The sequence below is a fragment of the Scleropages formosus genome, chromosome 4 (genome assembly GCF_900964775.1).
Source record: "Scleropages formosus chromosome 4, fSclFor1.1, whole genome shotgun sequence".
Classification (NCBI taxonomy): Eukaryota; Metazoa; Chordata; class Actinopteri; order Osteoglossiformes; family Osteoglossidae; genus Scleropages; species Scleropages formosus.
Window position 1 is genome coordinate 3,838,019 of NC_041809.1, and position 27,363 is coordinate 3,865,381.

The following is a 27,363-nucleotide window of genomic DNA, read 5'->3' on the forward strand; positions in this document are numbered from 1 at the left end:
TCAGTCTCGGGGAAGATGGCGGCGCTGCGCTTGGTGTCCTGCGCCCTTCGGATCTCTCTCAGAGGTGAACTGAATGCAGTGCCGTAGTGTATTCAAACGCGGGTGTACTACGTGTGCAGTGTGTTGTACCACACGCCTCCTCCGTCACTTTAATGCTTCATTAGGGGTGGAGGGGAGCGCGCGAGGTGGATTGCTGGCCAGCAGTGTCAGTCAGTGTGTTGCCAAGTTCAAGTTGTTCTTCTTGCGAGCATCGCGCGCATGCATGATGATTGCCACATGCCATGCATGATGCCGTTCTTGGACGTTTCCTGTGTGTGAACTTTGTAAAGGTTGTTAGTTTTTGGATGTCGATTTCCGTGTCATTACTGAGTCCTTCCGTCTCCAATGAGTTACTGAGTTAGTGAGTAGCTGGTTGAATATGCAGTGTCGTGTGGTGACTGTCTACATTGTCACGGACGGTCAGTGGATTGACGCCCTAACCCAACATGAACATCTGCTGGGGTCATAACGGACTCGCCACCTGGCCATTCTCACATTTGTGCTTGTAAGGCAGAACACCAAAAACCCCCGATGCATCTAGACAGCCTGTCTTTTACACCTCTCTTCCACAGAACTGCATGTAAGACATATATTAACACATGATCATGGTATTAACACAGCACCTCGTCTAAAGATCAGCAGCAGGGCCCTTTCTGGGCTTTGAGTTGACAACTTTGACCACCTCACATAACCTTTTTCCACCTTAAAAAGTCTTAAACATAAACGAGGGAAAATGGAGAACAGTCTATGGTTGAATATGTGAAACATACCCAACAGCAAAGGATTTGAGTGTAGTTTTTCCCATGAGCCCATTGGCCATAATGTCTCCCCAGCTCTTCTGTAGCACTTCCTAGGGGTGTAGAGAACAGGTTGGTTGTTTTGCTTTCCGGTTCATCCCATACAGGTATTTTCCAGGTTGCTCAGTTTGACACTTTTCACTGGTACTGTATAAACCCTAAAAGTCTTTTGCTCCGCCACCAAAGAGATGAGAGGATGAGGACTTCATGCGACAGCCCATCTGCCCAGATTGGAGGAGTTCTGCCACTCTCAGTTCTTTAAGTCCTCTTCATTTCCCCAGGAGTGAACATCTTTACATTGCCAGACTGCTGTATTGACTCTGTACTTCACCATTTTCCCTTCATTCCCCTCAAAGCAGTATCTGCCAAAGGCCCGAGTTAAAAACAGTTTTGTGTTCTTAAAGCGAAATCTAGCCTGTGATTCATACTTCCCATTCATTTATTAAAACATTACTAGCGAAGATGAGTGTCGCTTTTTTTAACGCTTCCTTGTCTGGTTGTTTTCAAAGAGTTTACTATTACTCATAGCGAAACCCAGTTAAAACTGAATTAACTTGAACATTAATCTTGGTTGCATTTCAGCTGCTAACAGCTTGCTGAGAAAATGCAAGACACAAACTCAGCTTTTTGTCCTGCTCAGATAAAAATTCATGAAGATGTACGTGAATGGAAATATGTTGCATGTGTTTCATTTGCGGCAAATCCTAGATACAGTCTACAGCTATATTTTGTGCTCTTTTTCACATTATGTCTTTAAGAACGTTTTATTTTGGATCATTGTCTTTGGAGCTGCAACAGTTATGATTCATTGTGGCCCGCACAACTGTTAAAATTTAATGTTCAGAAGGGACCATAATGGATTTTGCAGCAATTGGTTGTGTGCAGTCGGTGGAGAAGTGTCTTTTGCCACTTGTATTTCCATTTCAGCTGCAGGCAGATTCCTGGAAAAAATGCTGTGCACACTTCTAACACATTTCATGCGCACTTAAAAATTAGTCCTAGCAGTTTGCAGAGTCAAATGGCTGTCAGGGAGAGAACGAGTCATGTCCTGCCTTCTCCTACAAGCCATCCCTCTAGAGCTCATGTACAAAGCAGTGGCAAAATTCCTAAGCAGGGTTTAAAAAATGGTCCCAGTTGCACGGTGCTTTTCATGGTTACAGTTCTTCACAAGATGGGGTAAAAAAAACCAAACATATGGCTTGTTTTTTCATCATATCTTAAAGACTCAGGGGAATTTTACTGAGCGGTGCCTTCTGATAGTATCATTAAAAAATAGTCAGGCCTAGAGCTAAATAAAATGATACTATCATGTATTGTACAGATATGTTTTTTCAACGTGTCATTCTTTACATTAAAATATTTTTTTACACCTCTTTCCAAACAATGATGGACTCTCATGGGAGCTCTTGGAGGGTTTGGCTGCTATGATAAATATTTAGTTGACAGATATTAGTAGTAGCACATCAATGGCTTGTATTGGACAGTCTTTCCGCTATAATGGTCATGATAATTCTTGTAATAAAAATAAGTTTCAATGGTAATGGGACAGAGCACATAAAATACAGTAATCAGCACCTACTAAAATCATAGCATACCAAAAATTAAATGAGGAAACAAAAACATAGCCAAGAAAGTAATGAAAGAATATGCAGTTTGTGATACTTTGTTCTTTAGTTTCTTGTAAAGCTCTTTATAAAACCCATCTTATTTTTTCTAGCGTGTTAATGTTTCATTGATAGTCTCAGAACATGTCTTTACAATTTATCACCTTGGTCAACCATGTTTAACTGTAATATAGTATTAACTGAATTAAGCACCAAGTGCAAGAAAAAATTTCATGGTGAGTTTAAATTTTCAAAATCAAATTGCATTATTCCCATGTTGCACTTGCAAAGGTTTGTTTTATGTAAACTGAATTCCTATATTTATTCTTCACATTAAACCCAAATTGCATAATTAAAGCATGTGCTACAGCACAAATGACTGTACTGTGTTTTCCAGTGTACATCCATGGATCTGTTGTTAACAGCTATTTGAACACAGCCCAGGATTTGAGAGCCACCAGGGCTTACTTTTTTACTGGTGTAATGCAGTTGTTGAATACTGTGTTTAGAAATCACAGAACTGTTTAGAAATCTTGCAAGCTGTGCCAAACTAGGCCTTTTAAAATGCATTGCATTTAGTTTCACTTTTATTGTACCTGGGTAAAAACTGGGTAGTATTTGCTTTCATTCCCCTCAAAGTAGTGTCTTCCAAAGGCCTGAGTTAAAACCAGTTTTATGTTCTTAAAGTGAAATCTAGCTTAACCCTAATCCTAGGCTCTATTGTTGAGCCATAATGTACTTGTGTAATTATTTTAGAATTTTGTCCTCTTTCTGAGTCTCAGGACTGATGTCATGTTAGCCTTATGTTTTTCTTATGTATGCCCTCCTCTACATTTACATTCATCTGTTTAGAAGACGCTTTCCTCTAAAGTGGCGTACAACTCAGCGAAAACAAAAGTGCATTTTACCAACAACTGATATTTTTTTCTCTGAATGATTTTTTTTTTCTTCAGTGCCAGCCCCAGTGCCAGTGCTGGGGGGCATCCAGCAGTTCTCTCACCTTGCCCAGCCCCTGGCTGCCAGCCGGAATCTGACCCCCGCAATCAGCACCCTGTGCCTGCAGCAGACCCGAAACGGCAGCTTCTTCAACAAGCGTGAGTGCTTGTGAACACTTTTTTCTATTACTCACAGAGAATCCACCCATACAAACCTTTGTGCCCTTTGACATCAGATAAGCGCATCCACATCGCTGCTGTTGATGTTGCTCTTATGGACCCTGATTTAGTGACATTATATGTCAAGTCTAATTCTAGTGCAGGAGCTGCTGCCCAGCACAGATGACAGGAAGATTAGAAGGGTTTTCCCTTCGTGATCTCTTTGTTGAAATCATTTCATTGATCATGAGAGCTGTTTTAGATCTTTAAGGTAATAAGCTGTAATGTGATGATTTTAATGATTTCCCGTTGTTCAGAAAAAAAATATCTTAACGTTGTTCATCACATGGAGCTGACAGATTCAGTGTAATTAAATGATTCATATGAAATATACCTTATCAGTTTATATTTGAGTTTTTTGTTCCATGAATGGAAATCCATTGAGGGATTCTTATGTGTAATTACAGGTGTGCAATGCTTAGAAGCACTTGCTGTGCATTGAATTACATTAAGTGAATTCTGGAGATAAACATCTCTAGTTCTGAGGTATTGAGATTGGTTTTTGTGTTTTACATCTGTACATTTACAATAACACCTGGTTCCTAATGTTTTATTTTCATCTTCCTGAGACTTAGCAAAAATTGTTCTTGGGCATATTGCAAGGAAATTGTCCAAGCCTCACTCCCAACCATGGTATTATTTAAAAGCATAAAATGCATTTGGACCTTGCATAGTAGCATTTGCTGCATTGGAGATCCACTTGAAGGGGGCCACTGCGGGTTTGGCCGCGGCCTGCTCTGTGGGTGGGTCTTGGGTTCAAGTCCTGCTTGGGGTGCCTTGCCGTGGACTGTCCAGGGTGTGTCCCCCTCCCCCTCTTGCTGGGTTAGGCTCTGGTACGCCGCAACTCCGCTTGGGAGAAACAGTTGTTGACATTGTGTGTGTGTGTGTGTGTGTGAGTGATCCACTTAAAAATGTGTACCCTAGAGTGGGCAAAAATTAATGGCTGTATACATTGGCTAATAGCTAATGACTGGCTTTATTCATATTCTATATTCAGGAGAATATACCAAAGTAGACCACAGGTTTGTCCCTGTAAAGATGCTGCATTTTATTAGTGTGTAGAGATTTGCAGATGTGGAAACGGAAAACTCATCTGTACTGGTACTTTTCCTGGGGGGAAGTTAAATGGACTTTTTTGCTTTGGAGAGGGTGATATAATTAAGTTAATCATAGCAGTCTTAGATTAAATGGTAATTGCTCATTACAGTTAAATCTTGATTGTTTTCTTTTTCCCCTTCAGTGATTTGAATTAAAGGTCATTTTTGTCTCTGAATGCCATTGTTTGTAAACCACTGTATGCCATTGAATGCGGCTGACTGGAAGTAAGGGCATCTCATCTCCCCGGAACACGCAGATTCTGTAGGTATCAGCTTTATTTTAAAGAGTCAGTGGGGAAGGACTGTTAGATAGTTTAATTTTTTTTAATCACTTTTCATAGCTTCTCGTCATTGTTGAGGTCCTTGTGTCTAAGCACTTCAGCAAGAGTGCAGTGTTATGTATGCTTAACACTTAATGCAGCTACAGCTGCAGTTTTGTGGCATTTAAAATGAATGGACTGTGGTGGCCCTGCTTTTGATTTTATGCTAGATTAATTTGGCTCTGACAGAAGCCACATAATGAAATTAAGGACGTACAGCTGACTGCGTTCGCTCAAGGAATAAAAGAGCAGCAGAAGGAGTTGACAAGCTTTTTGTGGTTGCTAAGTGTTTGTGCAAGAGAGAAATCCATTTCTGGGGTGAGATATTTTCTATTTTAACATCTTTTAAAGATGAATTTCTGAGCAATATTGATCAATAGGGGGGTGCAGTGGGTTGGACCGGGTCCTGCTCTCCGGTGGGTCTGGGGTTCGAGTCCCGCTTGGGGTGCCTTGCGACGGACTGGCGTCCCGTCCTGGGTGTGTCCCCTCCCCCTTCGGCCTTACGCCCTGTGTTGCCGGGTGGGCTCCGGTTCCCCGTGACCCCATATGGGACAAGCAGTTCTGAAAATGTGTGTGTGTGTGTGTGTGTGTGTGTGTATTGATCAATATCATTAGAGTTACGACCCTGTACTTGTTTCATTTCAGCACCAGCTATACGAAAACAAAAAAAAACAGGGCAAGGATCTGACTGATGAATTTTGCTTTGACATAATTAATGAAAGGTTTTGTAGACAAATTTAACCAGCAAAGAAATTACAGAAGGGACTATCTATCCATTATCAATAACTCCTTGATCAATTGGAAGGTCATGGTAGTCCAAAGGTAGTGTACACCTAGAATATCACAGGACATATGTTTGACAGTTTTAATGGCATAGCAGTAAATGATCATTCTCTAAGACATTCGTGTCCACCATTCCCCCACTTAAAAATCACAAAATTTTTAACCAGATCTCAGCCAATCTAGATTCCTTGTCCATTGAATTTCACAAAGAATATATTGATGCTAAGGTTAAGAAATCCAGACAACTGTCAGTGCTTAAAACGATGTCTCGGAATGCTCGGCACCTGTTTGCTGATGCACGTCATCGTAAGGCTGCGGGGCAGAGTGATGATTGGATGCGTTGAAACCAAAATGCCAAACAGCAATAAATGTGTAGGATCCAAATCTGCCCTGCAGAGATCCATTAAAGTTGCCCACAAATACCCATCAAGAGGAAAAGAGATGGCCTTAGTGTTACCCAGCAGGCTCTGCGCTGGCTACTCGGTGTTACCTACTCCCTCAGTGTGTGTGTGTCCGGACAGCGCGGCCCATTAGCACAGATCAGTGGATGGAGCTGTAACCCCGAGATACCCTGCGGTTTCAGTCGCCCAGAAAGTCTGCAGGGCACTCCTGACAGAGAACATTTTATTTTATTTCAAAATGTGGTTTGTAGCAGTTTGGAGCCTCATTAAATTATTGAGCTAAGAACTTATAGCTTGTACACTAATTAACTCATAATTAAATTACCGTGCCACATAAGTTTCCCAACTGCGCCCTTGAACCACAGCAAAGAACTTAAGACTTTAACAGTGGCAGGAAAAGCCAGTATGAATTGATTTTGTATAACTACTGCTCATCTAAATGGAAAGCCATCTTCTATTACTGGTTGCAGAAGTTTAAGGAGGCACTCGGAACTGGAAAGGCCCTGCAGTTCTACCCTTGAGTGAGTTATTTAACCGGATTGAGGGAGAGATATAAAACCCTTATGACTTTTTCCTCTATTTTCATACTATACATGTAGTACATTCTTTATTAATGTTGTTATTTATCTAGCCGACACCTTTCTCCAAAGCAACTTACAAGAAGGTTAGCTTTGAACACTAAGCAAATTACAATTATTTACCTGTTTACACAGCTTGGTTATTTTTACTACTTCACTTCTGGGTAAGTACCTCGATCAAGGATGCTGCAGTGTAAGCGAGTATTTGAACCCAGGTTCATTGAATGGAAGCTGATGGCTCCAACCATTACATTAAAACATCACTGTTACAGTTACAGAAAATGTTTTAAAACGGCACTGATGAGAAGAATCCGTGTAAGTAAATGGTGGAAAATGGCTGCTCCCGTGCGGTCGTTGTGTACCTGAGGGTACTGTCACACCAAGCGCTTATTTCAGTCTCCTGTCCCACTGTTGCTGTAATCAAGGGACTTCTAAACTGGCCCCACTTAATTGAAGCCACAGGCATATGGCCTTATGTACTTTGGCTTTCCATGCTTTGCCAGAGCGTCAACACGTTCCTCTCAATGTGTGCGTCACACAGTTCGCTACACGACTTGCTTTGTTACATAAAAATTATCCATCTCCTCTATAGACACAGTAACTGTCACAGACACCAGATGCACCCGTGCATGTCGCCCAAAATAAAGACGATGGTTTAAGGATGTACATTTGCAACTTAAATGTGATTCCAAAATCCTACGACGAGCCCTGCTGCAGGACACTTGAGGAAGGTATTTAATCTAAGTGGTCCAGTAAAATACCTAGCTGTATAAATGAGCAAATGTTTAAATGGGTTTTCACAAAAAATGTTTGACAAAAGCAAACAGTGAAATCCTGTTTTCAGTTTACCCTCTGCAGGGGTTCCTGTGTCTTTAATAGGTGTGCCTGCCCACGCGGGGTTCTGCTGTCCACTAAAAGGAATCAGTGTAAATCCCATTTCACCACATCGTATTACCATCTTCGCTGAAGATTATTTGCACTCAGATGGGACTTATCTTCAACTTTTCATCTGATACCTTAATATGCAGTTCCAGCTGATGCATGAAATCAAAGCAGCGTTTTAATTCCTTTATATTAAGAGGAAGATTATGAATTTTAGCACATTATGTCAAAACTGGAGGAAAGGTTAAAAAGAAGGCCATTAAGATTACTATCATGGTCTGTCTTTTTGGTGCAGTCTGAAATTATACTTTATTTCATGACTAATTATAAGTTATTTTGCATGGTAAATAATGAAGGAAATGCTGAGTATTTTCTAAGCAACACACCATTTAAAGATACAAAGCAGTGTACCATTTTCACTAGATGGTGTTCTGACAGCCATGGCTAAACAAACGCGTTGTGAGCACACCGAATCAACTGAAGGGACGTTATTTGACTATTAGTATTTAAATGGAGTGGAGAAACAATGAACTGTTATCTCCTCTGTGTCCACTCATCCTCTGAAAAAGATCAAAGGGTTAGAGGGAAAATGGCCTAAGGGAAGGCTCCAGCGAAAGCGTACCAGGGTATGCTTTTCCAGTGAGCACACAGTGCAGTGCTGCCACCTGCTGGTACAGCCTCATCAGGTGGGGAGATGGGGTACACTGCTTCATTTGCCAACTGTAACTGCCTCTGCAACGCTCCATTCGATTTAATATCTTTTGTCAAACTGCACTTGGCACATTTACATTAAAGGAAACTGTCCTGGCTTGTTTTCACTTGATCCTTAGATTTTCTGCAGTTTTCCCCAGAGATATACTGCATACAGGAATTGTGAAATTGTACGTGTCATATACGTTACATATTTTTGTAGGCTGATAAAGGTGTAAAATCTCTAGCGGTGATTGTCAGAGTGACAGTTCTCAATATAGTATTCTTTTTTTCCTGTCGCGTAATTTCTCTTTGCAGTAACTGCTGATCAGCTGTGGAAGGGGGTTCTGGCTGAGAGCGGTGCTGGAGGCCGAAAAGGCAGAGGAAAGAGAACCAAGAGGAAGATGAAGAAGGATCTCAACAGAGGACAAGTGCTAGGTGAAGGTATGTTCTTGAGCACTGTATTTATTGTGCCTGACGACTTGTTTTTAATTTCTAAGGACGTCCATCTCAATTCATTTCACTCAAATCATGGTTTTTGCTGTTTTGCTGGATTCAATTTATAAGTCCACACATTGCAGAAGATTTGGAAGATTCTTTGGGGGCGAATTCTTTTATATTAATTCCAGCCCATTACTAGCAGATAGGCAAGGGGTTATATGAAAAATGAGGTTCAGTTGTGACTTTCTTAAGAAATTTGTTCATTCATAATGCAGGGGTTGCCTGCAACTATTTATTTTTCTCCGCCACACCCTGGGGGGGGAGGGTTGTACAGTTGAAAAGAACTGATCATTGGATGCACTAGCTGTCTGGATGCTGAACAGCTTTTACAATCCATCTGACATTAAAGAGTTGCAAGGATTCGGCCCGTTAATCAGGGAGCAATCCTGCCATGGGGGAAACGACGGTTTCCATGGCCCTTTGAAATACGGAACAGCCGAGCCAGCTGTGAGCCGATCTCATTAGCGGAGTTTATGCGGGTGCTTATCTTCTTTTACCCCAGGGAAAAATTTAACGTCCTTTGTTCCTCACAGTCCATTTTGATAGCCACAAGCTTTTGGCTGGGGCAGAGATGTCTGTGGAACTGGCCCATTTATGTTTTTTTAATTAATGCGTGTATTGAAAACATTAATGCAGTTCCTGTTAAAAGTCTGAGTACATGTGGGCAACCTGAGTAACAGGAGTATGAGATGAACTGGGCAGAGGATTGAAAGAAAGGCACTGGTGTCCTACATACCTGGCTATTGCTGTAGAAAAGCTGGGAAGACATGTTGGCTAATTTGCTGGAGAATCTCAAACAACAATTCCTGTAATCCCAAGTGAGAAGTACCTCTGATATTGAGCGATATATCTGACCCACCATACTGTTTTATGAATTCTATACACTTTATGCCAGATTAATTGTACTGATTAACCCCTCTTTCCCTACAGGGCGTGGTGGCTTCCTGTGGCCGGGTCTGAATGTCAAATTGTCCATGGAGGGCACAGTAAACTCAATCTCACAACGGGATGCTGCAGAGCAGCAGGAGCTACAAGCAGAACGTCTGCGCCAGCGCGAGGAGTGGGACCGCCAGAGGAAGATGAAGGTGAAGCGGCAGCGTGGGTGGACGGGCCACTCCTGGGGGGGCATCAGTATTGGCCCTCCTGACCCCGGACCTAATGGAGGTGAGAGCTCTGCGGACATTCCCCTTTGTTGTCCGGGCCAAGCTGCACGACACTTATAATCTGAGACAAGAATGTGCACACACCCATTCCCTGCTCAGTGTCCTGCACCATGTGAATGCCATCGGCCCTGCCATAATCACAAAACAGGATTGTTTCTTATTTTGCTTCACTACTATGGCATTCCTGGTTTTTTAGGTTGTTTGCTTTTTGGAGCTGGAAAGTGTTAAGATTCTACAAGAGTTTTTTTTTTTTTTGCTGAACAAGGGTAAGGTAAGGGCTTTCAAGTCAAAGATGACAATGGGGGCATCTCATATCATAGTGTTTGGTGGTACTGTCTTTAAACCCAAAGGACACAGGTTCAAATCCCACCTCCTATGTAGCTCCCGTGAGCAAGGCACAAAAGAAACTTTTCTGCAGTGTTTTTTTTTTTTTTTTTTGCAACTTGGGTGTTGTTAGTATGGCTTTAAATGGACATCATTTTGGTCGTCTGAGTTAGCGTTCTCCATTCAGCGATCCATAAATGTCCAGTTAAACGGGTGACTTGCCACAGTGGAGCCGCAGCTGAAATACCCAGTGGTTTACACAATTCTCTGACTTGCAGTGCTGTGTCGCGCATCGCTGGATCCATACACACAGGACAATTCTGTTTTTGTGCTTGAAAGGGTAAACATCACCCAAAGCGAATCCAGGACACCGATAAAATTTAACCAGTGAGTTAGTGGGGGTTGAATGGCAGCTCTCAGCTTATTTCCCACAGGCAAAATAGGCACCACTCCCACAACCTGAGACAGAAAATGCCATAAAACACGAAATTAATGCCTCTACAGTGACGTGTTGATTTTCTGCATTCAGTAATGCTCCATCTCCGTTTTGCTAGTTTGATCAAAAAAGAAACTCGGTGTACACTTTTTTCTTGGAAACAAGTGTGGCACTTATAATTTGGGTTCGGTGACAGGGAATCTGAGGGATTACCCTCTAAGTAGGAGAATCTGTGCATTTGGACGGATGGGAGGATTAATCAGCAGAGACTGGAGAACAAGGTTTTTCCACATTTAGAAAGCCATCTCTCTTCCAGACTCCATTATCTATGAAGTGCCCATCTGCTTAGGTCCTTATATTTATATTCCTATTTTTAAGTTTCTGGCCTTTCTTCCAAAAGTTCACAGCCAAGAACTTTTTAGATAAATTTTAAGAATGCTCAAAATGTTTTTGTTAACGAGGGGTAAGTGGCAGGGGAAAATGGTAAAGATATGTTTGCTCCACCAACACTGAAGAATTAAAATAAGCAGTCTTGCATGGCTTAGGAACATCTTGTGGTACAAAACAAAGGTTTAATCTGACATGTTATTCACCTGTTCTCTAAAATGGAGATCAACTGAAACCGATCAGTCCCTGCAATCCACCCCCATCCACCCGAGATAGGTCAGTTTTATCTTAATTTACACTGTGCCACGCAAAAACCTGTTTATTCATTCCAGCAGTTACTCCCAGCCACATGTTGCCTTTTTGGATATTAGATTTTTTTTTTTGCTGCTAGTCAGTCTGGCACTAAATGTCCACAGCACTGCCGCCTGTATGATGAATTGCAGGAGAGCTCTTTGGACGGGAACCTAAATCGCGTGACAAATCAAAGGAGAGACACTTTGCTTTACGCTCTTGGCTACCCGTCTGCAGATCAAACAGCCAGCAAACCATCTCTTACTTTTAAAAATTAGTTTGCACCACAAACAAAAGTCAAGGTGACTATTTTTTTTTATTTATTTTTTTTAGCTCACTGCAGAATAACACTTAGGGGAACTAAGATTGCAGGCAGGACAAAGAGGTGCCAAATTGGTCTAGAGTGACAAATAGTAATTAATGTTGATTAAATCTAATAAAGTCGGAGAAACAAAAAATGACAATGCTTTAACTCAAAGTACTTTTATGTACAGCTTTGTAGATTGCTGTTTTATCTATCTTTTTGTTTATGCTGATAATAAAAATACCGCCCAAACAAGAAAAATAAGACAGATACCAGAGGAATACACACACACACACATTTTCAGAACCGCTTGTCCGGTTCCCCGTGACCAGAGGAATAATTACAGTAATTTTTCAGAATTACACTAAAACCTCGAGTGTCTTTTTTAAGAAGTGATGTTTTAAATACATATGTATTTTTTTCCGGTGGCAGTGGTTTCATGTACACTGAGTCAAGTGACGTATTGATCATTCAAACGACTGAATTCTCTTTTACGTAGAATTTTTTTCAGCTGAGGTAGGCCTCATGTCCTGTACCTTAAACAATGTTACTTTATCTTGAAGATCATTCAAAGAGAACAGTTTCTTTTAATTTCTTTAAGGGATCTTTGTCACCCAAGTTCTCAAAATAGAAACGTGTTTTTTTTCTTTTTCAGAAACTTACGAAGATTTTGACTCACGGGTCATTGAGGTACGTTCTAAATGTACTCTTTTCATTGCACTAAAATTCCTTTGCTTTTCTTACCACTTCAGTTCTCTATCTTAAGGTCTAAACAAATTTTCTGATGGTTGCTGCACCCCTCTGTTGCCTAGCAGTTGGCTTTACAAATAAGACACCAGCAGCGTTTTTTATGGTCTTTGAAGAATTCAGGACTTACTCGGTACAGATCTGATGCTCTGCAGAGCAGGTTTGCATCTTCAGAGTAGCACTCTTGGCCCCTGTTTCCCACCTCTGAGGGGTTGTTTCTCTTTGAAGAAGCTACTGGCTGGGGCTTGTTGTGGGCTCTGTAACAATAAGATGAAACAGGATACTGAGTTTCTCTTTGGCTCGCCGAGGCAAGGCCCCAGGAACCTGGCCTCAGATGATTTTGAAGCCAAGGTACCTTTCATGAAAACTTGCTGATAATATCTGGGATTTCTTACTTTTCAGCAACATTATGTGGTTTACTTATGATACACACTAGGACAAGGACTGAATTTATTCTTGGAAAAATTTTAAAAAAAAAGATTGTTTAGTTTAACTGAATGTAATGTCTCTCAGGCCAGTGGTTCATGCTTTATACTTTAGACCCACATTATTCCAGTATACATCATGAATTCTCATTTAATTTCTAGTCTTCCTTATAGGTATTACTGCACCATTCCTTTAACTTAATTGCACTTTGTGAACCTTGGACAAAACTGTGGTGCATGAAGCAGATTATCTACAGCACACAGCACTAATTGTATGATTTTTTTTTAGTGGAGTTGTGGTTGAATAAGAGGGCAGCCAGAACTCCCAGAAACACATTGCAGTTACACAACTTATAAAGTTTTCCGTTTCTGTTTGAGGTAATTAAATTTACATAGATTTCAGCTAGAGAAGTCAAATAGACTAACAACTTTATAGGTTATCTTCCGAGACACTCTACAAGCTCATTGTCTTTGATGTACAGAACTGTTCAGTTATAGATGAAGCACTGAGTTTAGACTAAATTAAGTGCAAATCTGCCATAATAGCCTCATTACTCATTTGACAATCAGTTGTGAGGTTGCCTTTATTTTTGGCTTGGGTTTTTATTTTCTTTGAATACCATAAGCTCTTTTGTAATAAGAACATGTATCCCATTGCATTTTCTTCTTATCTGATACAGAGCTTGCTGTTCTAGACATATTTTTCAATATTTATTTTTGAAAAAGGCTGGCATGATGTACAAAGTCCCCCCCCTCCCGCTCTTGTTTATCCTGGCTGTCACTTTCATGCAGCCTGAATTGTCCTGCTGCTGATGTAAACCCATGAATGCATGAGTGCCGTTTTGCCTCATGTGTTGCTCTGTCGGAGGTGAATCATTCAGCTCCTCATCATGCTGTCTTTGTGTCACTGAGGACTGATGCTGAACTGCTGTGCCATTGTCCCTGCTCATAGAATGTGTTTTGACAAGGCAATGTGGTAAATGAGCGTAAAGAACAACGGTACAGTCATCATAACACTATGGGTTTCCAGGAGCTGAATCATCAAGGTGGAAAAAAGCTAATATAAAAGACATGCAAATACCTGTGTCTCCTGGCAGGTATATCTGAGATTTCAAATAATTCTGGTGAAGTGATATTTTACTGCATTCGTTTGTATTTTTGTCCTCACAGGCATGTGTTTTTTTGCACGATACTCCGAGGCAAACATTGCCTCATTCTCCATGACTACTGGCACTCAGGGTCAAGCGAGAATTTTTTACTGTCTTGCATAACGACCTCTGCAGAGGAACATCGTTCAAAGCCTTACGGCATTCAGCTGTGCAGGCAGTAAGGCTTCTAGCTCCTCCTCCTCTCATGCCTGGCTCACACTGAGTTACAAACATCAAGTGCAGCATGGCATTTCTGTAAGTCAGAATCACTTCCTATGGCACACAAGGTCTTTCCAGTTTTCTGCATGAGAAGACCACCATTCACTGAGTACATGCTGCACATGGGATCGGTCCCTGTTTCTTGTGGAAAATTCCCATGACGAGTGAATATGCCCCAACAGCAGCATCACTTGAATGTTCAGCACCTGCAGGTTGTCACCCACAGAGCTGCTGCCTAGTGAACAGCAAATGATTAATTAGACCTAATGCCCAAATGGAAGTATGCAGATTTTTTTTTTTTCTTACCCCTGTGCCTGTAGCCTTAATACACACTAGCATTTTTCCATAAATAAGATGCAAACATAGCTCTGCTAGGACCTAATGGGGCAATTAAGATCCCATTTACGAACCCTATAAAAAAAAACATTTTAATTGAAATCTCAATGAAAATCTCATTTTTTCCTCTGGTCTTTTTGTGAAAATAAATTTTCCAGATGGATTTAAAAGCTGTTCAAACAATCCTGACTGACTAGTGTTCCCAGGCTTTCACTAAACTCTTACATGCCCAATAATTTTGGGATCGCTGAATAATTATCACTAAAAAAAAAAAAAAAATCACTAAGCCATTTGTTCATCTCTGCTTTTGATTGCTGTCTTAAATTATACAAAAGTGTCACAAATTATTTCAAAGCTGTCTGCTGTTTGACATGTCTGCACTCAAAAATATTTTTCCTTCCAGCTGCAATTTTCAGTTTTTATTTGCGCAGCTTGGTTGCATTTTTTCATCCTCACTAAAAGAACTGTGCTGTTATCACTAAGTGAAGCCTGTTTGAGTCTCAGGTGGTCTGACTCCATCTAGTAGCAATACAACAGTTTACATAGTTGGCACAGCAATTGTTTATCACCGAATTTACTGAAATTTGGACTTTTGTAGGCAGGTAAATCTTTTTTTGTTGCTTTTTATATCTGAGTTAAATGCAAACCATGGTTCTTGTCTGGTGGCTTGTGTATGACATTATAAGGTCTATTTCCCGTCTTCCTTTAATTCCAGTGGTTTAATGATATGAACATATTCCCAGAGGCTTCCTCCTGATGGACAGTAGTGGTGTGTCATCATGAATGTCGAGTGGAATTAAAGATAACTTGCATATTAAAACATTCCAATCAGCAGTAAACAGCCCAATGTAGCACTGCTCCAAATCCCTCTGCACTTTGCACTTGTTCCAATCACAAATTTGTCTTCTTCCATTTCTACAGAAAACATCAGTGGAAAAGTATTAAAATGGATTCAGTTGTGGTCACGAAATAACATTTTTTTAAAATTAATTTTGGAATGGCCAAGTTTCGCTCATCAAGGTCTTCTAATGTGATGGTTAATTTCAGCCTTTCAGTTGCTTGTTTGCTTTAAAGAGAGGACACATTTCTGAATCCTCTTGAGGAGAACACAAAGATCCCTTTCTTATTCTTGGCTATTAATGGGCATTCCTGAGGAATCGATTATGTCCCTGCCTCTGCCTTCTGCCACTACCTCCACTGTTCAAGTAGCTCCTTGGCTACCCGACCCAGAGAACCTCTGTAAATGCAGCCTGACAGGCTGCCTCGTACAAGTTGCCAGTGTTTTTGACCTTCCAGTACTGAGCTAAGGTCACGCAACATGATCCTGGCATCAGGTGGCAGGTATGGTTTGGAGGGGGGTTTCACAAACTGCTGTTACCTGCTTCTGAAAATGCCCTGGGGACACCCATGGGACCTTCTCCACACAGAGAGACACTCATCAGCCTTTGCTTCTGCTTGGAGAGGAAAAGATGTTGATAGGCTGTCACTTAGCTGATCGGAAAACACATGCCTTATTTGCATGCAAATTGCATTTTTGCCCCTGACAGGAAGGGAGCCTCTATAATTGAATGTAACTGGAACCGGACGATCCAGTCAGACTGCATTCTCTCCCTGGTAGCCATAAACCAGGCCCACCCACACACCACTTTCTTGGGTTTCTGTCACGAGGATGCATGTGTCCCCATGACAACCAACATTATTTGTGTGTTTTTGTTTAATCATAATTGTGAATGTTAATATAGTTAAAACTGTTATCCTTTCTGAAAATTCTGCAAGGTAAATTCCTTGGCCTGGGTGTGACCTGATCCCTGTCAGGTCAATAATATTTCAGATTCTGCTTACTTAAGCTTTCGGTAAAGCTCCTTGCCAGAAGACAATACGAGGACAATACGAAGGGCTATTTGCTCAATAATCAATGGAAGTCATACCAATCATGCTGTTTTAAATGGGAGAGGCTTTCTTGGGTTTGATGTAGCCTGGATGGTTATAGCTTTAACACTAAATTACTCATCACTGTTTCAGTTAAGGTTAAGGCAGATTTAGTGGTTTGCCTCTAAGCTTGCAGGTATGGATTCCTTTATGCTTTGGACATTAGTCTTCCTGCTGAGAACCCTGTATCTGTGACAGGCCTATGGCTGCTGAGCTAGAGAAGAGAGGCTGATTTGAATGTGTCCATTCATTGACTGAAACTGTGAAGAAGTGGAGTTGGTTTTAGGTTATGACTGCAGTCCTGCTCGGGACATTAGCAGTCAACAACGGTGTCAGAACAAGCTGATTCTGCAGCCTGATAGCCTACAATACCAGGAGCTTATTAAGTGTTTCCACACACCTGGGATGGAATGAATATGATTTGTAATGGTACCAAGATGGGCATGGAAATCTATTTTTGTTCGTGACAAAAATACTTATGCATTTATATTTTCATTTATTAATTTGGCTGACACTTTTCTCCAAAGCAACTTACAGTGTTATGCTACCCACAGCCATTTACCCATTTATACATCTGAGTAATTTTACTGGAGCCATGCATACATTAACATTCATCCTCACGTGTGTTCCGGTGTGCATGGGTATAGGCTATATATAATTGATGTATTTCACAAATTGCATAAATATGTTTTAGAGGTCTATGGGTGGTCACCTGGGTTTGGATTTCTGGTGAAGTGTACAGATTGTTCTGTGTCTCAGTTTCCTCTGTGTACGACATAGAAATACGTAACCCCAAAGTACGCAGGCTACTGCGGATACCAGGCAGGAGCATAACAATTGTTCAGGTAGTGGGAAGACCAAAAATGTTAGCAATGGTACTCAGGTAGTCTAGATGTTTTACACAAATACTAGGAGGATAAATTAGCCTTGCATGAACATTCATTTGGGGGCACACACACACACACACCCTTGTTGCACCTATGCTATGAATACACATACAGTGTCAGTGTGATTCATCCTGAAGTGTTCTGTGCAAAATGTGTTTGCACCCAAAAGAATACGTGTTACACCTGGAGGTGGGAAAACGGGTATGAAACAGAAAATACTGAGATAAGCTAAAATGAGAGAACCCAAATAAAATTTGTAATTATAGCAATAATGTAACATGTTAGGTACTGGGAGCAAAAATACTAGCATAAGCATGGTATTCAGTAGAGTTACACACAAATACTGGGGGTAAATGTAAGGCTTAGAGAGCGCTTAGCTGTAAACACAGAAGGGTTTACACATGTTAGTCCATGGCAATGAGAAATGGCGAACTTGAAGAACAAGTCATGAGTAAGGTTCCTTCACCAGGCTCATTGAGATAAATAGCCGGTGTCTCATCCTCGCTGCTTCGGTGGTTTCCCTCTAAGCTTATTGTTTGTTACTGCGGGATTTTTTTTCCCTCTCGCCGTCGCCGTGTCATTTCATAAATAAAAGTGGTCGGAATATATAAACTGGAGGTTTTTTTTAAAAAAACACAATTAATTTTACCTGCTGTGTGAAGTCTCGCGCTGTCAAGCTGAATGTCAGCAAAGTTGCTGGATGAAATATTCGATGTCCGTGTTTGTCCTCCTCGTAAAAAACTTGTTCTCCATAAGTCTTGGAACGAGCTGTCGTGTAATACTTGCTTACACGCCTCTGCTACGTTGTCTAAATATATAGAAAAAATTTCATCAAGCTACACGACTAGCCGTGACCTGAGCGAGGTCCGTAATTTAAGCGTCGTTTAGACCGTCCTGGTTCCGTTTTTCCATCTTAAAATATGAAAACTTAAATATAAAAGTGACGGCTTGTGAATGAACGTGTGTAATAGACTAAAATGTGTATTTTTTTAATAGTCCAATATGCATTTTAAAAACACCAGTTAGCCTTCAGTGAAGCCACTCTTTCCCTCTTGCTGTCCGCAGTTGTGCCAAGACAGAAATGTATGATGACCGCGCGCCCAAAGTTCGCGCCTTCGGTGCGGCGGCACGTGCGAGGAGCAGCGCTCGCGCCGTGTCGAAACCGCGCGCGCGCTCGTGGTGTGTGCTCGGTTCAAATTATTAGGTGTGACAACGAGGCAGGCTTCGACATTGAAGCTCAACATGTATAAATGTGGCTCTTTGGCGTCCTGTTGTTTTTTGTTTCGAAGGGCCCGGTCACTCTATAGCGAATAGGTTACATTTCGCTGAAGTACAACGGAGACTTCATTTACGCGGGGGGGGGGCATGGCTCGTGACGCCAAAAATCACGTATGCTCGGTTCTGCACTTAGGCCATAACGAACATGAGGGCGGGCTAGAAAACAACAACAACAACATCTCTAACAATGGACATGTTTATGAAAAACTGCATGGTTACGCATAATAAATAAAATACAGTGGAAATGTCAAAATGCGGCCTGTTGACAACATTCAGTTCCGTGTGACTTTAACATAGGAATGATGGCAGTTTAGGCTGGGATGCAAATGGAGGAGAGAAGGGGCGAAGTGAGAAAGAGGAGATATTCAGGGGTATCGGGAGTCACCAGGGACCGGGTTGATGTAAACTCGCCGGCTCACGTGGTGCGCAGTTCCTTCAGAAACATTCCACGTGTGCAGAAATTGACTGTTTGCATTTTTTTCCCTGCCAGAAGAGGGGTCGCCTTATAAAGCTGAACCCGCATAAGTTTAATTCGTTGAAGATGTGACTGTAGTGTATAAGTGCCCAGATATTTTGCGTTTGCTCTCTGATGTGTTATGTAGTATGGCACATTTGTTGTAGTCCCGATCATTACCGTACATAAAACAGAATTTCAGAATACGTGACCGTTACTTAGTGCAAAGTAGGTTTGTAGGCTGCTGCTGCTGCTCCTGCTGCCTTTGTGTAGCTAAAGAGAGGTGGTTCTGCGAACGTGCTGAGTTTGCCTTTTCGAGGGAGACGGAACAGGCGAGGAAAGGAGAAAAAAGAGAAGAACAAAATGCCATCTGCAGCCTTAATTGAATCCCTGGGTCCAGGCCTAGGAGCATTGACACTGGAAGCACATTTTTCCTGCGAAGCGCTGCACTTCGGTGTTGTCCTCTAAATAGAGTTTTTTTTCTAATGGATATTTCATTTTCTTCCTGTTTCTCCCAGCTGGTAATATATTGCTGTAATGACAGTGCAGATGTGTTTCTTTCCAAAACTCATCTTCTCTTTGTCTTCACCTCCTTGCCTTGATTTGTTTTTCGTCACGCCACCCCCAAAGACCCGTCCAAATCGAATCATGCGCGAGGCGTTCTTCACCCAGGGTCCACGAATCCCTATGAAGTCTGGGAAGCGCAGGCTTGCCTTGAAAATAACCACAAAAGTTAAGAATTTAACAAAAGTAATACCTTGCAATCACTGCCATCCCTTTCAAATAATTCAATGTCAGTGTAATGAGATGTCAGTGAAATTAAATTCAGAGCAAAATTTTTTGTGAATCTATCTATGGGCATTTTTCTTGGATGCCTCCTTGGCTTTCATGAGATTCTTAATGGGTCTGTGGCCTAGAAGAGGTTAAGAACTTCTCTCCTCAAGTCCTAGACAGGAAATGGTTTGCTTTGTTCGTGATCATCACCTTGATCTGATTATGGTGTCATTCTGGAGATGTTGATTCATAGCTTGTAGAGAAGCTGCTACTTACGCAGTTTAGCCTTCTTTAAGCTCAGAACATACAATCACAGGAAGTTGTTTATTACAGACGTTTCTCTCTAAGAAGAGATACCAGCACTGGATGAAGTGTGTGTTAAAGTCAACTCATTAATGGTGGAAGTCTGCAGTGTTTTGGCTTGGGTGTGTTTCTGGAAGGCAGAATGGGACTGAGCTTCGCTGAGCTGGGCGCGTCCTCCACGTCATGCTTCTCCATCCAGACCTGCGGTAATCTCTCCCAACCAGATTTCCTGCTGATGCTTAAACACGCAGCCTGTTTGGTGCTCCCTGAACGGAAATCGGAGCAGGCCTGTATATTTATTTATTTATTTTTTTCTTGTTGTTACGGTGGGTGGGGGGTGTCATTCTCATTTTTCCTGAAGATTAGCCCCCACTGTGCCAAACAGCCGGAACAGATGGTTCTCATACGGAGGCTGCAGGAGCAGGAGCCGCCCGCAATAGGAGCCTCCTCTTCATCTCCCCCTCCTCCGGCCCGTAGGGTCTGGGAAAGGGACGGAGGGCAGGGTCACACCCCCTCTCCTGCTGCTGACGAGCTTTTTTGATGCACATTTTTGAGGTTCAGCCTCAGATGAGAGTTAAGTACTCTCAGAGTCTTATTCAGATTTTTTTCCTAACTATATATGCGTTGATAACCAGCTTGTTTTTTTTTTCTGAAGACACGGTGGTGTCATTGCCTCTGCAGAGTGTGCGGTCGAGGGGCTGACCACACCGCATGTGGGGCTGGGCCTCTTTTGCATGCCAAGCAGTGCACGTCTTATGAAACTATAAATTTGCCGATTTGAAGCTCTTGACAGATCCCGGGGAGCGGAGCCGCTGGCGGGGCCAGGTTGATGTTTGGGGCAAACCGTTGTGATGTGAAGCTGGGGAAAGGGCACGGAGACGGTCCGTGCTGCGATTTGGCCCACGCTCCCGTTCTTGCCCCAAGGCTTGCGTTGTCTACCGATTGTAGTTCTTCTGCGAATTGCGTAACTCCTGCCTGCGGCCCTTCCTACTTCGGATGCGGCCGCGACGCAGCCTTGGAAAGTCTCCCCGTTCGAGCGCATTTGCTTTCAGCGGCAGACAGAACGTTACCTCCGTGGACTTAACGCTCGTGGCCCAAGGACAGCGTGTCGAAATGGCAGGCCGCCCAGCCGTCTTCCCTCCGCGAGAGCACCGTAGCGCTTACCGCAACACCGAGAAGTAAGAGGATGCAAACGGTCCCTGACGCGAACCTTTTCCTTGGGGAAATGAACGCGTTTGTTGCGGAAATGAGAGCTCCACAATTCCGAGAGATTTTCTTTACATGCGCTCACTTTGTCTTTGTTTCTGGGACAGGTAAAATGTTTTGTACTTTTAACGTTTTTACGTTGCGGAGGCTCCTTCCGTCGAACCTCCCGACCAGCCTTCGCAGACAGAACGGGCTGCGCGGAGCTGGAGGCCGCCGGCTCGACGCAGCGCATATCAATGCGATCCTTGCAGCGGTGCCGGGTTCGCCGGCTCCTCCGACGGCTGCGTTCGCGCGGCCCCCACCAACGCGTCGCTCCTCTGCCACCTGCTGGCGGCACGCGCCGCTGCGCGCTCGTAAATCCGCTGTGGCGGGAGCCGAGCTCCTGGCTATGAATCAGCAAGAAAAAGGGCAGCATTAGTTTATTTGAATGCATCGATTTGTGGCCCCTAAATCGCGGGAGCGCACCGCGATGTGATGAGACTTGCCCTCTCCCAAGGAGCCCGGGCTCCGTTCGGTGCCAAGTTTTCCGCACGCAGGAACGCCGTAGGGCTTAATGCAGCGGCCCGCGTGGAGAAACCCTGCTGGCGCCTACAGCAGATATTGGTTGTGTGGCATTTGAGAAATATTGTTCAGCGGCACCCGACATTAAGCCTTGTACGGTTACAATCTGCAGAATAATAATTTATTGCGAGCACAATACACTATATACACTGATGGCAGCACTTTGCCGGGCAGAAGCCGATTACTCTTAACTAATCGTTTAAGTAAATTAAATTTCCTGAAAGACTCATTTATGCCAGTTCCCGGTGAAATAAGCTGAAGGAGCGGTGGGTTATTTAGGGGGAGAAGCACATAACTACCTCTGCAGAGGAGACATATGGGCTGAGCTAAGCTCGAGTTCAGCACTGCGTTCGCTTCCCGTGTCATTACCGCACTCTTCTCCGCTGACATGTAAACTATAAATCGGTTCGGCCCTTGGAAGAAAAAGTCTCCAAAACGTTTTAATTTTCCATTTTCCTGTCCTGTAATGTTTTCTTCCCTTCTTTTCGCAGATGAAAAGTGTCTTCAACATGACGGCAAAGGAAGGCAGGAAGAAGTCTGTCAGCTGCCTGGTTGCCGTTGGAAACGGCAAGGGTGCCGCAGGTGGGAAATGTGGGACCACAGAACCTGGAACGCAGTTTCGAGTTAATTTGAGAGCCACCCCCCGCGCTCCTGTCTGTCGACCGGGTTCTTTCTGTGAAAAATCATTTTTAAAAAAAGAAGGGAAGGCTTCAGAAATGATCAAGCTCATGTTTTCGGCACTTGTTCCATCTTGACTCGTGATAGACAAGAGTTCCGTTTTATTCCTTTCATCACCATCATCTTGACAAAACCTCAGATGCAACAAGTGAAGCTGAGGAATTATTATTTTTGACATACTTGAGACTTTATGTCAAGATGTGACAGAAAACACTGCAACATCATTTGTACAACACAGAATGTGAGGTTGGGTGATGAAGGTTGTTTAAAACTAGTGGGGTGTTTTTTTTTTTTGCTCGACATCAAACTCATGCTCTGCTCTCGGGATGATGCGTGTGTCACAATTCTTTTTTCTTTTAAAATGATGCTCGTTGCAGGTTTCGCCTTGGGGAAAGCAACCGATCGCCTGGTGGCCATGAGAAAAGTAAGTCCCTCTGTGCCCCTTGCCAGATGCGAGCGTCCGCTCCGCTGTTCCGTAGCAAAGCGATGGGCGTATTCATGTGGGACACCTTGTTTTGCTTTGTAGGCGAAGAACAGGGCGGTCCACTACCTGCAGTACATCGAGAGACACAACAACCACACGAGTAAGTGCGCCGGCCGAGGTCGGCGTATTCCGCACTTGGTGTTCAGTCCGAGCTCCATCCCACACCTCCTTCCTACCACGTTCGCCCCACGGCGCTGTGGCACACCCCATCCTACCTGCCGCCATAGGTATACGCTCCTGGGATTTTTCGGCCCAGTGCCAAAAGCGAGCGGGAAAATCGGCCGGATCGCATCGCTGCAAACAATTTGCTTTTGTACCGTTGCGTAGACGATCGCCGTAAAAAACACATTTTCCCACCGACACGCAAACATCCCCTTTCGCGGCGGCTTTAGGGTAAAATCACTGTCGTCTCGCACAGCTCGGTGTTAATCTTGTGTTTTCCTCTTCGTTAGTTTACCATGACATCACCTCCACCTTCAAGAGGACAACGCTGCGTATGAAGAAGCAGAACAGAGGTGAACCGGGGGCAGGGGGTCCCGCTGTGCCGCAGCCGAATGCACGCGAGACGTCGAGTTTCTCAAGGGAGACGGTCCATTTTATTGGAGGGACACACAAGACACGTATGACGTGTGACACGGGACAGCTGTGACAGCGCGATGGTCGGTGTCATCGATTCTTCTGCGGATGCACTTTTCTGCCTCCTGCTTGTTTGAGTCGGCGCTCGGCTGCTTTAGACCCTTCCGTCGGACGTTAGACGGCGACAAACCGATGAGTGTGCGTGGGCTTGAGCTGCAATGATGCCTCGGACCTTTCGGTCTTTGCACGGCTCCCTAATTAGGCCTCGCTTCGTCATGTTCAAACCGGTCCCGATTATGTCAGAGGGACGCCGCGTTTGGGGGAGCGTGATTTAAACGCTGCCTCCGGCACTAGTTTTTTACTTTTTGTTTTTATATTTTTTTAATGAACATGAACTCGCTGCTTCTAAGAGCTTCTGCATTATAAAAAAAACCCAAAGAATTTTCTACAGCCCGCGCAGTGAGCGAAGCAGAGCTCGGCGCCGTTGTTTCGGTGTGTGCAGGTGCTCGTGATTTTTTTTCCCCTCCAGCAGCATTGTGGGTAATCATCTGCGCGGGGTTCCATGGGATCGGTGCAGAGCGGTTGCAGGGTATAAAATATAGGAGCGCGTTAAAAGGGAGCCCCAAGTAGCTGTTTCAGGAGAGCACGGGTCTCTAGAGCCCTGGGAGGCGCCCTGCCGCGAGCTCTGCTGGAGGAAGTCCTGACAGATGACAGAGTGCCCCCTGGTGGCCATTGGACTGACAGCAGGCACCGCAGGAGTTGACTGTCCCCAGGTATGTTACGTGTCTCATGCCAACGTTGGCAGTGTATCACACGGATAAATGAACCGCGGGCTCCATCCATCACCCTGTCGCCATGGCGATCCCAAGCTGGATTCTGTAATGGGGGATGCGCAGAAACCAATTCCAACCGGGCCCAGGTGGGACACTGACACCAAGGGTTCATCGCTCACATAGACCGAGGGGGCCGTTGGGTGTCGGCTTTTGTCCCAGGGCCGGACCTGGAAGCACAGGACTAAGAGGACATGTCCCCGCAGCAACTAAGATCTTGCTCCTCCTCCCATCCTGTCCCCCATGTGAGTCACAAGCAGCCAGTGAGCTGTAGAAAGTTCCGGAAATCTCATTAGTAAGGCCGGTTGAGTGTCATGGTAGAGAAAGCAGCGTAATGGTTATGTAAGGCAGTTACGAAACACCCCTCCCCACAGCATGGTCAGTGCAGAAACCCCGTAGCTCCGTGCCTTGGAGAACGGACCCCACGGAGACACCGTACCCAGCTTTGCACAGGCTGCTCTGTGTGTCTGCGTGTGTGTGTGTGTGTGTGTGTGTGTGTGTGTGTGTGTGTGTGTGTGTGTGTGTGTGTGTGTCTGCATACAGGATTTGATGCTAGTCTTAAGTGTGCCGACATTTGTTTTCTGTTCCATTCTCGAAGATTTTAATTTAATTAATTTTTTTTTTTTTTTTAAACGAGATGATCTTGATATCTGTGCCCGAATCCCTAAATTGAAACAGTAATGCCTGCAGGCTGCGGATTCTCACATGCCAGCTGGTCGCTGTATCTGCGTGAGCAGCCCATCTGAGCCAAAGTAGGGACGATGAGCGATGCAAGAAATGACGGTTAAGGTCAGGGATTAGGAAGCCGAACGCATCCTGCTGTTTGGAGGTGAATTTAAGGTACGGCTGGTTCCCGGTGTACAGCAGGGTTCTGCTGTGACCTCATTGCAAGTTGACTTTGTTGTAAGTAAAAGGCCCTTGTATTTTACAGGAACCGCAAGGATAAACAAACTCAACGAATGCTACTTTGTATAATATGGCTTTGTTATATTTTTATAACAATTTTAATTTCACGCATTATTTACATTATAATAATAGTATGGATGGAAGTGCCATCGAGTTGAGTTTCCAAGGCAAGGGAGGAGCATAAGTGGTTTGCCAGAGTGTTCTTCCGCACGTTGTCCGTGCGATCCAAACACGGGGCGAAACATGCAAACTCCTCAGACCCTGAGCTGTACTCGAACCCCACGCCCACCGAGCGAGGTGACCGTCTTAAGTGTGGCTTGTCGTAAGTCACATGTTGTAACTTGAGGGACCGTCTGTACCTTAACACCAGTAGCAGAAATTCACGGCTGTATACACTGGTGAAGCAATAAGCTGCTCGGCGTAAACCCCACGAAATTGTAATAATAACGAGGCGAGCAGCCAGGTTGAGGCCGTGTTGTGCTCTTGCAGGTTACGGTTTGCGATGCCACCGGGCCGTGATCACCATATGCAAGCTCATCGGCATCGAAGATATGTACTGCAAAGTGATGGGTTCCACGAACCTCCTGAATATCACCAGAGCCCTGTTCCAGGGATTAGCCGGTCAGGTGAGTCATCGGCAGCGCGGCACCATCGCCATGGAGACGGCCAGTCATCCTGTCGCTGCCTAATGGGCACTTGATACCTGTGAGGAAGGGTAGCGTGTTTCTTATCAGCGGTATTTAGGCAAATGCACCGCTTCTTCATGGCTCCACATCTTTCACATTTCCTCACTGATGGGCTTTTGGAGAGAGCCCTTGGCTGAAAATGTCTCCATGGCATCGGTGCGCTGAACACCAACAGACCCCTCTGCTCTTCTGCTGTTTGCTACTGGTGTGGGCTGCAAATGAGTTACTTTTAAAAGTGCGAGGTGGTCCGGAACTGAGCCATTGACACGGTTCGGAACAGGGCCACTGACCCAATCCAGGACAGGGGAACAACGGAACCAGCGGGGAAATGACAAGTCCGTTTGCCGCAAAGCCAAGGGGTGTCATGTGCCCATCTCACCCCCAGGAGACCCACCGAGACCTGGCGGATAAGAAGCAGCTGCACGTGGTGGAGTTCCGCCACGAGACCGGACCCCTGCCGCACGTGGTGGCCTCTCCGGCCCGCGGTGCGAGGCTGGACCCCGAGCCCGAAGACGACATCCCTGACCCCAAGCTGGAATGGAGAGAGGTTCAGGCGGCGCAGGGCCAGCGTCGATCTCCTTGGTCTACGGTCAAGAGGACCGTCTGGTGAAGACACCGAGTGGTGCAGGTGGGTTCAGCACCATGGACAGCGCAGCCCCGCCCCGCAGTGGAACCTGCGGGCCCCTGAAAAGACTCTTTTCCATAATAATTCCTTGAAAATGGAATCAGGTGAATGTTGACACGGCGTCCAGATGTATGGAGAGACAACGTTCATATTTATGGTAAAATCACCTATGATGAGTTTCATCTGAGTCACCAGTTCCAGTGACACCAGTTCGGTTAATTCGTGAATAAAATGTGAAGCCTGGATCATGTGTTTTGTTTCTGCTTCCCTGCCCTACTGTTCCAACGCCTCAAAGTGACCGACTTCAGTACAATTGTACAAACAGTACAAAACAACAAAACCATAAAATTGCGAATACCGTGGTCACAGATCTTTTGGACACGATATTTATTATTATTCCTTAGTAGCTCATACTGAAGGCAGTAAAGGGGGTGGTGGATGGGCTCATCAGTTGGACGCTGCCTAGCGTTCACACTGTGGGAGTACTAAGGAGAGCAGATTGTCGCTCTTTCTGAGCCCCCTTCTGCAGCCCTCCTCCAGGGTCCTTCGAGTTCATGGTC

The 27,363-nt window shown here is 44.1% G+C and overlaps 1 protein-coding gene across 2 annotated transcripts; it reads left to right on the forward strand.

The window, feature by feature from the left end:
• Positions 1-27,042, forward strand: mrps5 (mitochondrial ribosomal protein S5). 2 transcript variants are annotated; one of them, XM_018740254.2, is made up of 11 exons: positions 1-64; positions 3,394-3,534; positions 8,664-8,789; positions 9,777-10,010; positions 12,407-12,441; positions 22,510-22,600; positions 23,074-23,120; positions 23,223-23,280; positions 23,633-23,695; positions 25,982-26,118; positions 26,564-27,042. In XM_018740254.2, exons 1-11 carry the CDS (start codon positions 16-18, stop codon positions 26,786-26,788), a joined length of 1,206 nt encoding a protein of 401 aa, XP_018595770.2. In that variant the 5' UTR covers positions 1-15; the 3' UTR covers positions 26,789-27,042. The 2 variants fall into 2 exon arrangements, 1 of the variants encoding a protein (XP_018595770.2); XR_001965549.2 differs by lacking the exon at positions 26,564-27,042 and having other exon boundaries at positions 23,633-25,426; positions 25,982-26,049.
• Positions 27,043-27,363: the final 321 nt, after the last annotated feature.